The sequence below is a fragment of the Nansenia antarctica genome (genome assembly GCF_963989245.1).
Source record: "Nansenia antarctica genome assembly, chromosome: 17".
Lineage (NCBI taxonomy): Eukaryota > Metazoa > Chordata > Actinopteri > Argentiniformes > Microstomatidae > Nansenia > Nansenia antarctica.
This window is the reverse complement of record NC_137687.1, coordinates 4821417-4837928: the sequence shown is the minus strand read 5'-3', so window position 1 is coordinate 4837928 and position 16512 is coordinate 4821417. Positions and strand designations below refer to the sequence as shown.

The following is a 16512-nucleotide window of genomic DNA, read 5'->3' as shown; positions in this document are numbered from 1 at the left end:
CTCCGACATTTCCAAGCACCTGTGAAGTGGATTAATGATTTGGTAAACCCAGTTGTTAGCAATGGAGTGAAGGTGGAAGGGGAGGAGGAAGAGGGTACCCGAAACCTCCCGGCGGAGCAACAAGAGCTAGAAAGAGACCTGCTGGGTGGAGCTGGGAGCAGCGGCGGCGGTGGTGTTGGGGATCACCACCGGGCGGGGGAGAAGCTGAGGCTTGCTCTTCTTCCGCTGGGGGGGGAGGAGGGCCTTGTTGGCCAGGAGGGGGACCTTGGGGCCCGAGATCTTGGAGGGGAGAGACAGGGACCTCTGCAGCCTGGCTGCAGCGTCTGTGCTCTCAACAACACCCCCTGCTATGGTGGGCTCCTCGGCGCAGACCGTGCGCGGCTCCTCGACCGGCGGGCGCGGGCCCATCTCGCTGATGGTGGTCTCCAGCTGTTTGATGGTCTGCTCCAGGCTGTCCAAGGTCTTGTAGGTGCTCTTCCGGATCTCGTCCGTCCTGCAGTCGGAGGGGTCCCGCTTCCGCTCCGGTATCTTCGAGGTGGTGTCCGCCGACACGGCCGATTTGGAGCGGACAACCTCGAACCTCTTGGCTTCCTTGTGCTGTCTGATGGTGCCGTCCGACTCCTCCTCGTCGTCGTACACGACCACCTGCAGCGTCTTCTTGCCCGTCTTGGTGCCCGTGCGGATGGCCAGGGACAAGGCTGCCAGCTGCTTCTTGGGGAACTTGAACTTGAACTTCTTCTTCCCTTCTTGTGTCGACTTGCCGTCGCCGGCCGACTCTGCGTGCGCGCCTCCTTCTGTCGTCTCAGAGACTGATGAGCTACTGAGGTCTGCGGCGGCCACAGGAGGGCTAAGTACACTGCGGGCCTTCACGACCACCCTGTCTTCCGGCTCAGACCTGACCTTTACCTGCAGCAGGCCACTCCCGCTCCTCTCCGTGTCCGACTCCTCGCTCTCCTCGTCGATGCGCTCCTGCGCCAGCATCCTCTCCAGCTCCTCCTCGCTCTCGAAGATGGTGGACAGGCGCTTGTACGCCGAGCGGATGTCCATGGGCTCGTCGAAGATGATGATGACGGGCTTCTTGTCGTTGAAGCCGTTGTTGTCCTGCAACGTGGAGGCTCCGCCCCAGCCGCCGCCTGCGTCCTGGTTCCCTACGGTGAAGGTCTGGATGCCGTCCCTCTTGGCGTTGACCAGCTCCTGGTACTCTCCACAGGAGAGGGCCTGGACCTTGGTGTTGGTGATCATGAAGGCTATGTTGTCCGGGGGCGGAGGGGCCTCCTCGCCAGGGAGGTCTGGGCTCAGACTTGCCTCCTCGTCTGTCTCCTCAGCCCTGGATGGATCGCCCTGCTCACTAGGGGCCTTCTCCGGGGGGGAAACCGCATCCTTGGGACTCGCTTTGTTGATGACTGTTGGTGTAGTGACTTCAGGCACACAAGGGGCTGGTAACACAATATAACTAGAGGAAAGGCTGCGTTGGACGATAGAGGATTCTACCATCTGTTGTTTACTAATTTGACTAGGGACAGTGTTGGTCAGAGGGCTGCTTGGGCTAGCTGGGCATTCCTCCACATCAGGGCTGGTCTTAAAGGAATCGGAGCATGTCAGATGCTTCGGAGACAGAGGGAGTAGGCCATTTAAACCCACAGGCTTGGGTGATACCGGGGGCCCTGACTGCTGCTGCTGCTGCTGGCTTGGGGAATTGTCATTAGCATTGACATTGGACACCTGTGAGGGGGACAGTGTTGGCTCTCTGTGTTCAAGGGTCTCCTCCGGTCCCTGTGGTGGTGGTGGTGGCTGCTCTTTGGAGATCTGCCCGGTGACATAGTATATGACCTGTGGATATGAAACGACCAGAGCATCAATGTTTCAATGTTTCCCCAGAGCAATGAGATACTTATACATATATTCAGTTGTCCCTAAACCTATGAAGTAGCTGTATAACATGTATAACATTGTATGATTTTTACATTGAACGTTAGTAATTACTAATTAATGGCCCTATCGCTAAGCCACGCCCCCTTTGAAAAGTCGGACAAACAAACAACGCTTCACTGACGGGGACTGACTGACCGACCGTGACTGAATGACATTCAATGACTTTTAGATTTCTGATTTCTGATTTACCACAGCAAGTAATAGACATGTTTTTTAAAGATGACAAGAATATTTCGTCTAGAAGCTTTTCACCATCAGATATTAGCGAGTTGTTTGTCCGAGTTGTCTGCCTGGAATGATTTTTGCTGTGATATGATTGGACAATTTCTATTTCGGGGGGCGTGGCTTAGCGATAGGTCTATTGCATAGTAATGGCGTGACTGTCCCTCGTTCCACTTATATATAATAACACAAACTATTCAACCATTTACCATGCAATTACCTAATACCTAACCCTAAAATCATGTTCATAGGTATATGACCTTCAAACAAAAGAACAAATGTAATCAAAACCACTCATTCAAAACCTGATATATACCGGTAGTTCTAACTAACAAAAATGACATTTGACACGACAGCAAAACATTTCAAGGCAGGCTTGGATATCGTTTGAACAGTCACTCGCTATTCAACTGCTGAGAGAGACGTACCCCTGGGCTCTGGCGGACAGTGGTGTTCCCGTTTTCGTCCGTGTCAGGATCTTTATCCCCCTGAGAGTGCTCCGAGCTCTGCTAGGACAGTGTGTGAAGGGACAGGGGCATTATTTCCCAACTGCACTCTTATGTGTCAAAGACACTGGATTTACAATGGACATTCACATTGGTATTTGAATCCATGGTCTCTCAACAACGCATCAGGCAATAAGCTTCCTACGAGGCATCTAATTGATTGGCTATTGATTGAGTGTTCCAGTATGATTAAAAATTATAATAATGGAAATGAAAAAAAATGAAAAATAATAACTTAATGTTATGTTATAAAATGCCTTACAGGGAATCACATGCAGGCTGCAAAGTGTATGGCATGACTGTATGGTCTATGTGAAAGTACCGGGAGTTCTAATGAAATGTAGTGAAAGGAGGAGGTAGATAGATCATTCTAAGTGGATACTATAAAACCTAAACAGACCATTTACAATTTAGAATCTAGAAACCTCCATTTTGAAATGTTTATGTATTTAAGGGTCCATGAAATACAGCATAGCAAAGGTTCGGCACACAAAGTGCTATTTTGGAGCCAAAATGAGTTATACTGTATATCAATAGAGACCTCTGATGAAAATCTACCAAGTGGTAAAAATGAGCTGACTGAGATCTCTAACTGAAATAGAGTGTATGAACAAAGACTCCAAGTACAATACAATCGTCTCAGAATCAATGTTTTGTTTTGGCTCTCCTCTAAAACGTGTTAGATGTCACCCAGGCCCTGCATGCCTAGCCCACGGTACCAACCAATCCTCTTGTCTATCATCTAGTGACTGAAGTGTAATGTAGAATGAAATATGCTGATCAAATCATATTTCCCTGGAAGGCAAATCCTTTGACCCCGGTCAACATTGCTCAATATTATTAAATCTGACATAAGAGTAGAACTGAATCTCTCTCTGGGCACACAGAGACCATGTGACGTGACGTGTGTCACGTGGCTTCTGCTCTGTATTCACAAACACAATTTTCTCCTGTGGATAACATAATCACATTAGACATCTCTACAGGGTATAGAAATGAATTAGCAAATCATGTCACGGTTTGTATATGGATGCAGAGAAATAAGAGGGTATTGTTTATCAGAAACAAGATGAGGAAAGGGAAGAGAGGGCCATGCAAAGTGGACAGGGTGACCGATAGTCTGCAAAAATAGGTTGTCGCCTAAATAACAAGAACCTTTTTTCCACTGGATGGTCAATTCAATCAATTCAAGTTATTTGGTCGACAATGATGATTTTGGATAAGTCGTTATTAAAAAAGAAACAGACAACACCGTTTGTTTGTGTGTACATTCAAGATAGCTGATTAGTTTATTGATTTATTTCATTTAGACGAATCAAGACAAAACATAAATGCAATCAAATTAGTAAGAGTAGAAAAACACCATCGATTGCTTGATACACACACAAGGCACTAGTCCTTTTTTTCAGACCATTCATTTTAGAACAAGTTGAAAGCATGAGGGTAGTTGAATGAAAAGGAAAGAGAAGAAGTCAGAGACAGGAGGAGGAGGTTTGGGTGGAGGTGTTACAGATCTTTCGACCGAGGCGGGAAAGCGGGGATGTGAGAGAGAGAGGCGCGCCGGGAGAGATTAGAGCACGGCGGTTGTCGGTTGTGTCACGCAAGTCGGCGGCACGAGCAGGCAGTTAAAAGGACGGCTAAACGGCGTCACATCCTTTACCTTTTTCTCTTTGAGGGGCAATAATACGGCCCCTGGTCTTAGCTCTCTGATTTGGGGCTCAATTCGAGCGGGCTCTATCAAACTTTTCACCCCTACATCCTTAACTGTGCACTTCTGGAAAACCTGGGGAGTGAAGATGTGTCAGGGGGTTAGGGAACAGGGTGGGTGGGTGGTGGGGGGTGAGATCCAACGTCCTGGGGGGCCATGTGTGAAGTGATTCTCAGTAGAAACATGTTTAGATGTAACAGGCAGGTGGACATAATGTCCCCCACATTCATTGAGCCTGCCGATAGTACACTAGTATGCTAAAACGATGTACTTGGCATTGTAAGTGGTGAAATAATGTCACTTTAAAAGGGGATGGAACTGAGTTATTTAGTGATTGAGTTGCCCTTGTTTTGTAACTTGACTGTGCCCATTCTCTAAGGGACCCACCACCAGGGAAATAAGGAGACAGAGAACCCAAAGTGTGATACACATAGGGATAGTATGAGCGAGTGTGTGTGTGTGTGTGTGTGTGTGTGTGTGTGTGTGTGTGTGTGTGTATCTCACCTGGAGCTCTGCCATGATCTTGTCCCCTTCGTCCTCTTCCTCCTGGATGGCTGAGGCAGCGATGGGGGGGGGCGTTGAGGGTTTGGGCTTGGTCTCTGGGGGGACCTTGGTGGGTTTGGGCTGGGGTGGGGGGGGCGCTGAGGCCTCCTCTTCTCCCTCCTGGACGGATGAGAAGGGGGGAATAATACCTTAACATCTTGAAAATGTCAGCATTTGTTCAACCACAAGGTTTCATTGAGTAAAGAAAAATGTTATATCTTTGTACTCAATCAAATGTCAGGACCCTCCTTTCATGACTTTTCCTAGATATGGGCGTTCTACCACCCCAGTATCCTTACATTTTCAAAATCACATCAGGATAAGCTAGTATAAAGCTATTTTGCCGTTTTTCTGTGTAGGAAGCAGGCTAATTTACAAGCGGCCAACTAGTGGTCGTTGTGTGTAAATAGCAGCGTAGCATTTTAAAGAGGCGGTTTCTCTTTTAGTACGTAAAAAGGCAAGGCCGTTCTAGTGTTAAGTGGTTCCTTCCCCTCCCCTCCTCCCCTTCCTCCCATAAGGTGTGGACCGCAGGTGGGACCACATAAGCGCTGTTCGTTCCTGTGGTTGGACCCACAGAACAACTCGAAATAGATCACAGTTGAACCTCTGACCTGTGCGGAGACAGGAGACTCCTTCCTGGTAGTGAAGACCACCTCGCCTGACCGTGTGGTGGTCATCCCAGAGCTGGAGGAGGGGAAGGTCTTCCTGGGCGGAGGGGGCGGCGGGGGAGACTTGCAGGCCTTCTCAGCGCCAAGCTTGCTGACCTTGTCGCTGGGGGTGGTGGTGGGGGTGGTGGGCTTGCTGGGTCTGTCTACCCCAGGCTTGGGGGGTCTCTCCACAGCAGGTTTGACGGCCTTGTCCAACGCGGGGGGCTTAGGGGGTTTCTCAGGCCCAGGCCTGGCTGGCTTCTCTGAACTGAGAGTGTCTGACTGAGGGTCCTCTGTGATACACACACACACACACACACACACGAGCGCACACACACACACCACACACACCACACACACACACATGCGCGCGCACATACACACACACACACAAACACACACACACACACACACACACATGCACACGCACACGCACACGCACACACACGCCACACACACCACACACACACACACACACCACACACATGCGCGCGCACATACACACACACACAAACACACACACACGCACACGCACACGCACACGCACACACACACGCACACACGCGCACGCACAGGCACATGCAAACAGGAGATAAAACAAAACAGGTTATTATTGATATGGTAAACGTAGAGTATGCCAGGTTTCTGATCCCCTGGTTTGGAGTTGGAGTGGTGTGCCGAGCCCTCCTCCCTACCTTGGGGTGGTTCCACAGGCCTGCTTCCGTCAGCCTGGTCCATCTCCCCCTCGCTCCCCACCTCCAGGCTGGGGATGCCCTTCATCATGTTGGCCTGAGCCTCTTGCAAGATCTTCTCAAACTCCCTCCCGTCATAGTGGCCCATGTTCTGTCTCTTCTCCTCCCACTCCTTCTCTGCAGCCTGTGGGGGGGTTGGGGGGAGATGAAGGGAAGGAAAGAGGGAAGGAGGGGGAGTAAGAGAGAGGGAGTGAAGGAAAGAGGGAAGGAGGGGGAGTAAGAGAGAGGGAGTGAAGGAAGGAAAGAGGGAGAGTGAAAGAGAGAGAGAGAGAGAGGGGTGAAAGCGGGATGCTCAAAGGTTTGTTCTCTCAAACAAATTGATACTTTCAAACGATTTCGCAAGTAAAAATAGCATCACATCATTATCGGGAACGACCTACCTCTATGTTCTTGGCTCTGGTTCTGTTCTTGCCGTGGCTGGTGTGGATCTCCTCTATGAAGAGGGTCTGGCCGGCCGAGCCGTTGCCGTTATTGACCGGCGCGGGGGCGGGGGCGGGGGGCAGCTCTGGGTCGGCCTGGGTGGTCTTCTTCTTCTGCTGCGCGGGACTGGGGGGGTCGGACGGGGTGCTCCCGTTGGACGAGCTGGGGGAGTCCCGGCCGTGGCCGTGGCCGTGGGTGGGGGTCGGGGGGGAGGAAGACGTGGGTGGGGGGGGGGTGGTGCTGGGCTGGACCACCAGGGCGGCGGACTGCTGGGACTGCTGCATGTGGACCGGGGAACTCTGGACGTGGTGGATGACCACCGGGGAGGCCGGCATGACCTCCGACCTAACGGTGGAGGTCTGGGGCTCGGGCAAGGCGGCGGGGGAGGAGGCGGCGCTCTCCACGGGCGTGTCACACTCTACCACCGGGGCGGGGCTGTTCTCCCCCGGGGGGGCTGGCGTCACCGGGTCACTACCCTTCAGGAGAGTCTCGGTTGTGTATCTGTATGACAGAGGTAAGTAAGTAAGTAAGTAAGTAAGTCAAATGGATTTCTATAGCACCTATGCCAGACCAGGGGTCACAAAGTGCTTTACATTATATAAGAACTTCATAAAAGAGAAAAAGTTTTAGCAGGTTAAACATAGGCAAACAAGTGAAAATAAGAACAAGTAACAAACGACAAAGTACAGCAATATCAACAGGACCCAGAAAGACCCAGAAAGACTTGAGATACATGTACATACAGTGCAACTCGTGACGAGAGTGAGACCATGTATAGAGCATAAACTAAAGAAAAAACCCCCACTATCAACACTTGACTGTCTCAAACCCTATTATGGCACCAGTCTCTGGCTTCTCTCAGATGTTTTTTGGTTTTCCTCCACAATCCCCCTCTCCCTCTCTCTCCCTCTCCTCAGCTCTTTCCTTATCTCTTATCCCCTCCTTCCTTCCCTCCCTTGTTTTTCCGTACCTCCTCAGGCCGCTGAGCGTCTCCGTCAGGCTCTTGACTCTCTTCAGCATGCTGTCCAGTTTGTGCGGCTCCTCCTTGAGGAACTTGACCGCCTCCACCTCCACCCTCAGCACCGACCTCATCCGGGTCTGCAGGGCTGGGAAATCCCCTGAAAGAAGAACACAGCAAACATCTTTTTAAAATGGTAAATGCCAAATGGACTGCACTTACAGTATATAGCGCCTTTATCCAAAGCGCTTTACAACGGCTTCTCATTCACACACACATTCACACACCAATGGCGGGCAAGCTACCATGCAAGGTGCCCCGGCCCGCTCACTGGGAGCAATTTGGGGTTCAGTTTCTTGCCTCAAGGACACTTCGACATGTGACCAGCCGGGGGGCTTGAACCGCTGATCTGCCAACCTTGCGGTGATTAGATGGCAGCTCTACCTCCTGTGCCACAGCCTTCCCACAATTTTTTACTTCAGAATGGACACTTTAGCCATGACAATTAGACCCAAGATCCAATCTCGCTTCACAAAAAGATGACATTTCAGATCAGGGTGGGGCCGTGTCCTTGGGGGACTATTGCATGTGTAGCCTTTTTTTTGTTCCAGGCCGGTTCCAACACATTGGATTCAAGTCAACAAATCATGGTCTTAAATGTCTTTTCTTTTGTCCTGGGCTCAATGGAAGCGTCAAGCACAGCCTTTTCCGTAGAAATACATCGCTCCCTGTCTAACGTTATATTTCTAACGTTACATGTTTTAAGGCTGATCTGTGCATGATAGTGCTGCATTTGGACATAATTCTTGTCGCATTTCCCCCCCGGTTGAGCTGTATAGCGGCACTTATTAAAGTGAAACGCTCTTATGACACGTAACTCCTCCTACTGTCCCCGGCTCGCTCCAGTTCTGTTGTGTATAATGGAGGAGAAGCGTTTCTGAAAGTATGGTACGGGGTAGGATACAAATGCGCGCCGTCTTGGTCTGGTCAATTGGAAAAGCGCCATTACTGTACCTTTGAGACCTGCCAGAGACTCTCCAACCCTCCTGAGGCTGACAGCGCCCTCCTCCACGTCCTTCAGGGTCACAGCTCTGTGCCCCCCCCCGCCCGAGCTGGACTCCCTCTTCAGAGTGTCCACATACTGTTCCAGCTCCCTACACACACACACACACACAGAGAGAGAGAGAGAGAGAGAGAGAGAGAGAGAGAGAGAGAGAGAGAGAGAGAGAGAGAGAGAGAGAGAGAGAGAGAGAGAGAGAGAGAGAGAGAGAGAGAGAGAGAGAGAGAGAGAGAGAGAGAGGACGGTCAACTTTGCAACTCCCAACAACACAACACTTGGGGAGGGGGGGAGAGAGAGGGTGTTAGTGAAAACACACATATAAGACAGCTGTAATACTCCTTGTCAACAGTAGAGGGCAGTGCATACTAGTTTATGCTTATGCTGCTGCTGGACGCTGTATCAGTCTATTGTTAGTGATTGACAAGGGACAGTGAGAGGAAGTCAGGTAAACAGTACATCTAAACACACAGATTACATCAGACCACGTAAGACAGGAAATATCTCTAAACTTTATTATCATGGACCCCTCCTTTATTATTATTCCTTTATTATTATTCCTTTATTTTCCAGACTCACAGTGCACTGAAACTGCTTGGATGGTGATTGGGTTACTTTCCAAAAACCTCAAACGTCTACACATGGGAACTGGGCTTATTGTTGAGAGCACTTCCTCACATAGGATATATATTTTACGGTACATGTGGGAAAAATAGGGTTAGGGTTAGGTGCTACGTCGACTTAGTACATGCTGGCATGTCTAACCCTAACCCTAACCCTAACCGTAGCACCCTAGCACCTAACCCTAACCCTAACCTTAACCCTAGCACCCTAGCACCTAACCCTAACCCTATTTTTCCCACATGTACCGTATTCCTACATGTACCGTAACATATACATATCATAACATCTCCCTGAGATACTGAACCAGTCCACAACTCCGGGGGGAAATGTGCTGGACATTAGCATTGTACGCAGGGTTGGAGATGACATGAGAGAACTAAAAATGGTGATTCATTTTAGTTGATTTTCCCTTGAGAAGAAGATAAGACTTTTGGTAGAGGGATAGTATAGTGGTGGTCTAGTGGATAGTGAGTTGAACTGGTGATGGGAAGGTTGTGGTTCAAATCCCCACCTGAAACACCACCGCTAGTGTGCCCTTGACTAAGGCACTTCTTAGCCCTCAGTTACTCTGTCCCTGTCATTTGTAATTGTAAAACGCTTTGGATTAAAAGTGTCAAAAGGAAGAAAAAAGTGTCTGAATTGTGTTATATACAGTATGACATGCGTCACTGTCCGGAGGCGACCTGTAGAGCACTATCTAGAACTCTCTAGAACTATGGCAGTGTCACAACTCTCTTATGGGAAGGCCTCTTAGGTCATGTTCTCACATGAAAGTCCGAATCGAGACCCGGAGCAAGTGGATGAGTTCGCAACATTGTTGCAAAAATTATTTCTCTGATTTGCTTTCTCACAGCCCTTCATGTAAACAAAGTAACATACGCAATCAAAGCAACAGACGTGGTAGTTGATTGGTCAGAACATTTGAAAATTGCCCGTTCATCCCGCTCTTATCCAGATCAACACGCATGCGCTATTGTTTTCCTATGGACTGCCTCGATGCGTCGTTTCTAAACCGGAGCGAAACCACCCTTTTCCAAGCGGAGCATCCGTCGGCTGTTTGCTCCGAGAGTGACTTTGAATGCGCGTTCTTCTCACAGCTCCAAACGACGCAGAGCAAAGCGAATGTTATCCTAAACTCCGATTCCAAAGTGAAGCAAATGTTCTAGTGAGAACACACCCTTACTGATTGGTGATGACTGAGGGAAACCTCGACAGAAAACAACAACCAGGAAGAATATACATAAGCTCTTCCCTCTCTCTCTCGAAGCCTCTGTCAAGTTGAGAGCGATGCTTCTAATGCTTGTCTGTGAAGTATCACTGCATTAAAAGCCTCTTCTAAAGATAGCTCGACAAACATTTAAGATATATCGGGGATCATCTATTTGAAGAGACTTCGTGTGCGCTTGACTCTCTCTCTCTCTCATCTTTCTCTATTGCTCCAGGGCAACAGGATCTGTTCCTGATAGCCAGCTCTATACTCCCATGCTGTATCATGAGTGGTGAATGGAACTGGCTTCAACCTCACATGACACTCAATCAAGCCAGCAGGGGTCCATTTACATTTACATTTTTGGCATTTAGCAGACGCCTTATTCCAAAGCGACTTACAATCAATACATTTGAATACTAAGCATGAGAATCATCAGTCCACCATTCGTAGCAGGAAGAGTAATCTAGCTCAGGCCCGGGGCCATTGATAGAAGGAAAAACCTTCTCCTATCACCTTCTTCTAAAACCTAGTTTTTTGTTGTTTTTTTTACACTGGAGAAACAGAGAAACAGTACAAGGGGGGCAATAGAAGTTCTTAAGAGAGAATGCGTTCACGCTACCTCTATGAAAACTCCTATATTGATTACATTTGATGAAAGGTTATACAAACACTTGATACCTTCCTCCCCCTGTCCTTGGCAAGACATCAATGATGATAACACCCTTAGGAGTGGAGCAAGATTCAAAACAAGTCATCGTTACGTGGAGCTAGTTCTATTTCAAACACCACAACAGTAATTTGCCTAATTTTCTTTTTCTCCAAGTGTTTTTAGGACTCGCCAACACTCTCTCAGTCCTCCACCTCTGGTTTGTGTTCAATCTGGTCTCTCTCTGGAGAAGGCTGCGGTATTCCACGCCACATTCCCACCCCCCCCCCGCCGCTGCATCTCAGCCAAACAGACCTCATTAACTAGCCTTATTTAAAAACGACTGCAGCCAGCCGCTGTATTGCTGACTCAGACTTGGCAGAGCACTTATGGGCAACACACAGAGAGACCATTCCAAAGCCCCAAGCCTTGTCTAATTCCCTCAGAAAGAAGAACGTCTTATAACATCGGGCCATGTCGATCGGGGGACATACTGGTATGTTTACTGTTTGTCTATGGATCCCGGGCTTTTGACCTTGTGACTGTTAAATACTGGAATTAAATGGATTACTGCTCCCCGCTGGCAAGCCACGACGAATACACTGTAAATAATTGCTCCGCCGCCTGATCTGTTGTTGTTCCATAGCTTCTGTATTGAAACGAGAGACAGACAGACAGACAGACAGACAGACAGACATGGCTTGCCTGTACGAACCTGCCCATCGTTTGGAGGGTGTGTGGCTTTGCTAGTGATTTTCGTGGGGTGAACGACCTCAGGTGTGATGTTCAAAGTTGAAGCCGGGGGGTTGTTATGACGACGAGAGTTCTTTCATTTGTATCGAGGTTGTGTGGGAAGAAGAGCTCGTAAGGGTTTGGAGTTGAATAGACTGAATATGTAGCGCTTTTCCAAGTAACCTCCCCCTCCCTCCCTCCCTCCCTCCTCCCCCTCCTCCTCCATCATCCCTCCCTCTCCCTCTCTCCCTCCCTCCCTCCTCCCTCTCCCTCCCTGCCTCTCTCCCCCTCCTCCTTCCCTCCCTCTCTCTCCTCTTCCCTCTCTCCCTCCCTCCCTCCTCCCTCTCCCTCCCTGCCTCTCTCCCCCTCCTCCTTCCTCACTCCTTCCCTCCTTCCCTCCCTCCCTCCTTCCCTCCCTCCCTCCCTCCTTTGTGGCCCCAGAGAGTGAGGCCCTTGGAGGTGACCTTCTCCTAGTTCACTAGTGTCCTCCTCCTCCTCTCTTACCCCAGCTGCAGCAGCAGCCTCTCCTCCAGGCCCAGGTACTTGTGTCTGTCCTCCTCCACCAGGGCTCTCTGCCTCTGGACCGGCTCCTCCAGGCCTCTCTGCCTCTGGACCGGCTCCTCCAGGCCTCTCTGTCTCTGGACCGGCTCCTCCAGGGCTCTCTGTCTCTGGACCGGCTCCTCCAGACGCCTCATGGCCTCCGCCAGCTTCGCGCTGATCTCCTGCTCCGCCTGCTTCAGCTGATGACGCAACGTCTCCTGGTTCAGGAGCTGGACACACGCACACACACACACACACACGCATGCACACGCACACGCACACACACACACACACACACAGACACACACAGACACACACACACACACACACACATATATGAATGAGTGTAAACAGACACACACAACCAAAGTAGTGCAGTACAAGTTAAGTCATCTTGATATAAGCCTCTTATTTGCACATACATATGCGTTCAGCCCAGCAGAGAGACCAGCAGAGAGACCAGCAGAGAGACCAGCAGAGCAGAGAGCACCTGGAGGGGGGAGGAGTTACCTGCTGTTGTCTCATCTGGTGCAGCTGCATCCGGAGGTCAGACACGTTCTTCCTGCAGTGCTGCAGGTTGACCTGCAGGGGGGTGGAGCTCCTCTCAGACGGGGGCGCGGCACTTTTGGGCGCCAGGACCGGGGAACCTCCTAAAATCAATGATTATAAGATCAAATCAAAATCACAATCACAAGTCTCAAAAAATATAGCATAAGTACAGCTACAGTATTCCACAATGCTGATAACACAAGGCATCAGAGTTGAGCTTTCGAAGAATATATGATACATGCGGGCTTGTGATTAAAAGTGTCTGAATTCGCTTCCTTCGATTACGCAAACTGTACGCAGCGCAGACACTTCCGAGAGAGAAAACATCAAACATTTATTTCGGCAATTTGGTGGAAAACTTCGACGACACTTCCGGCAGCTTTTTCAGGCAGAAGGTTCGCGATACGTTCTAACCTCGTTGACGGTAGATGAAATTCTGCACCGTCCCCCCTAAAAAAGTCTAAATGACATTAACTCTGCTCCTCTGAGATTGAATGGGACGGAGCAGTGTTGCATTCCTCCCCTCTCATTCACCTTTCCTGCCTTGTGTCTATGACTCGGGCGGTTGGCTGGGGGGGGGCACAGCTCTGCTCTTGCGTCTGCGAACACATTCCCCTCGCGGCCGCGCCGAGACCCGGTTTAATATTCCTGTAATGTTTAGTAATGAGGGCCTGGGCTTTCCGTGGCGTCTCCCCCGCCGCCCGGCCGAGTGCTCGGGTACTTACGTTGGCAGCACCTTCTGAAATAGACCGGCCTGACCGCCGACGTTACCGTTTTAAATTACTGTGAGGAACGGAGACGGGGTTTGAAACCGTAGGGTAACCGCCAGAGTTCATGTTTGTGGCGAGAGAGAGAGAGAGAGAGAGAGAGAGAGAGAGAGAGAGAGAGGGAGAGGGAGAGAGACAGAGAGTCAGAGAGAGTGAGAGAGAGAGAGAGAGAGAGAGAGAGAGAGAGAGAGAGAGAGAGAGAGAGAGAGAGAGAGAGAGAGAGAGAGAGACAGAGAGAGAGAGAGAGACAGAGAGAGAGAGAGAGAGAGAGATCGACTCTGCTCCTGCCCTCTTGCGACAGTGCCAGCAAACTCAGGGCTAATTCAGTTCCACTGGATTCTCTCACACTCACGACACGGCAGTTTGACCTTTGAACCCGAGACAAGAGGTCTGCCCTCTGGACACTTGTCGGAAGCACTGGTTTTGGAGGGGAAACTTGAGTTCCCATTACAGCGTTAGCCCACAAGGTCCCTTGGTGGGAAGTAGCCACTCCTGCCCCAGAGTCAGAACAATGACAAGGGGAATGTTCCTTTGTGCACTCCAAAGCTCCCAGCACACAGAGACCGGCCCTGCAAGCGGCTTAGAGAACACAGGGGGTAGTCTCTCTCTCTGGTAAAGACGACAGCTGCACCTGCACTGACCTGATATACAGGTTAATACGAGTGCTGTTTACTGTGTCACCGTGTTAAAGAGGTTAGGGACATTCATCTACGGAGGAAAAAAAACCTATGTGGTTACAATGAACTAAAGTATTTGGGGGAATCGGAGAGAGACCTAAACGCCATCATTTCCTTCCAGGAAGTGATACGCATTTAAGGAAATCCTGTGAGATATAAACATGTATTTTAGTGGGTTTTGGAGATTCAACGTTTTTTGCACAACATGACGTGATTGGACTGGAGCGGGTTAAGGAGTGTGTCTCAAGATGTGAGAGCGACTCTGTTTTCGTTCCGCTGCTGCTCTCGAGATTGCATTTTCTTCTTCTTTTTATCAAACCCAAATCTGCCCCCCGACCGCTGCAGACCGAGATTGAATCGGCAAATCATCTTGGCGGGCTCGAAAAATAATACTTCTGTTTTAAGTAATGCCTTCAGCTTGCTCATATTAGGTTTCTTTCTTTTCCCTCTCTCTCTCCCCTGGCTATGTGTGCGAGAGAGAGGGATTTGAGGGGAATATAAGTTGGCGACACGCAAACATGCCTAACTTTACTCGACTTTTCTCCAGTGTGCAGACTGTGACTTTCTCTAGCGGTGCAGTGGGAGAGAGCGCGTGGCAGACTGTGGTTGAGTGACATTAACATGGGTGACTTGTCTAGTGCATTGCATGATGGGGGAAACATGTGGGACGACGGAACACATCACATAGTCCATTGAAGTAGAGGAGAAGAACATCACGGAGCACATTATAGAAGAGTAGATGTAGTGATCCTGACCTGAACTATGAGCACTGTGAGCTGGAGATGCTGTTTTCATGGGTCTTTCACTGAAAGAAAAAAAGAAGACATGTGTTGCTGTTTTATCCATAAGGAAAAAGACTGGAGTTAGGGTGGACAGGTACATACTGGGTTAGTCAACACAAGGACATTCAGACAGCCATATGGTTGGAAAGACTGACAGACAGACAGACAAACGTATAGGTTAAAAAGATGGTTATGGATATGGAGATTTCCAGTGTTCGACGATAATAAGTTATCATCTGACACTATCAATCAAAGAGTCAGGCAAAAAACACAGTTAGGTCTCCATAGAGACATCAGTTGAAATGCAAAAGGTTGAATGCAAGCCAGATAAACCAAATCGAGGCAGTCCTTTATTTGTGGGTAAATAAATGGATTCAATATCCGACCCTTCATCCACCCTATTCCCCCCTGACAAAGCTCTGGTCATCCTGGTCTGGCTGGGATGGTCACAGTTGAGAGATACTTTATCTTTTTTTTATTTTTATCTTCCACTTCCAAGCGGACAACCGGGCTTGTCTATTAGAACTCAATGTCCCACGCTGCCCCTCTCTCTCTTTCTTCTTGCTTACCTGAGAGCCTCCTTGGTGCCACTAGTGTTTGGCCCCTTTAAAAGTGCATGCTGAACAAGACCAGTCAAGCTGGCAATCTGTTGCTCCATAGCCTTCATTCGCTCTCTGCAGGAAACATCAGAAAATGAAGCTTTTAACACTGGGGCTTGCTGGGAAAGTTAGAGTTGTCAGTATTAACATCAGAATTAGGGGTGGTCTCATGTCGAGCCAGCATGTCATTGACGCCAATGTGTTTGTCTATATAACACAGAGTTTTACCTACAAATGTACATGAATATAAATAGTTAAAAGCTATAATATAGCAATTTTTAAGAATATCATTTAATTGTATTTTATATTTCAGAAGATATGGTGGTAATTAATTGAATAGGCTAATAATTACCGGTAATAGGCATATAATAAATAGGCAATAATAGGCTCATTAATTTGTAAAAAGGTAGGATTTTCCACTATGTAAACACAAACGCACTGTTAAAGCTGGCCCACGTGTAAGTATTTCACGCTGTCAAACTACCGTCGTGAAGCACTAAGTTGTCAATTCGGACAAAGGAACGTTCTATCCAGTCTATCACGCTCTAATAATACCACTTTAGTGTCTCTGCGTCTCCCTTTCAGAGGCTGACTCGGGTAGTCTAGAAAAAACAACACTACCGACCGAACACAAGCGCGGG

The 16512-nt window shown here is 49.1% G+C and overlaps 1 protein-coding gene across 1 annotated transcript in view; it reads right to left on the bottom strand.

Moving 5' to 3' along the window:
• kiaa1217 (KIAA1217 ortholog) overlaps positions 1-16512 on the bottom strand; it is a gene marked incomplete at both ends in the record, with an annotated part of 117107 nt that overhangs the window by 2302 nt on the left and 98293 nt on the right. The window contains 14 exons of the mRNA XM_080547769.1: positions 139-1418; positions 1638-1830; positions 2583-2663; positions 4321-4443; positions 4873-5031; positions 5535-5851; positions 6254-6434; positions 6691-7201; positions 7701-7848; positions 8703-8842; positions 12462-12727; positions 13008-13147; positions 15246-15295; positions 15842-15946. Of these exons, the coding sequence (XP_080403895.1) occupies positions 139-1418; positions 1638-1830; positions 2583-2663; positions 4321-4443; positions 4873-5031; positions 5535-5851; positions 6254-6434; positions 6691-7201; positions 7701-7848; positions 8703-8842; positions 12462-12727; positions 13008-13147; positions 15246-15295; positions 15842-15946 (3694 nt within the window). The remainder of the gene's footprint in view (positions 1-138; positions 1419-1637; positions 1831-2582; positions 2664-4320; positions 4444-4872; positions 5032-5534; positions 5852-6253; positions 6435-6690; positions 7202-7700; positions 7849-8702; positions 8843-12461; positions 12728-13007; positions 13148-15245; positions 15296-15841; positions 15947-16512) is intronic.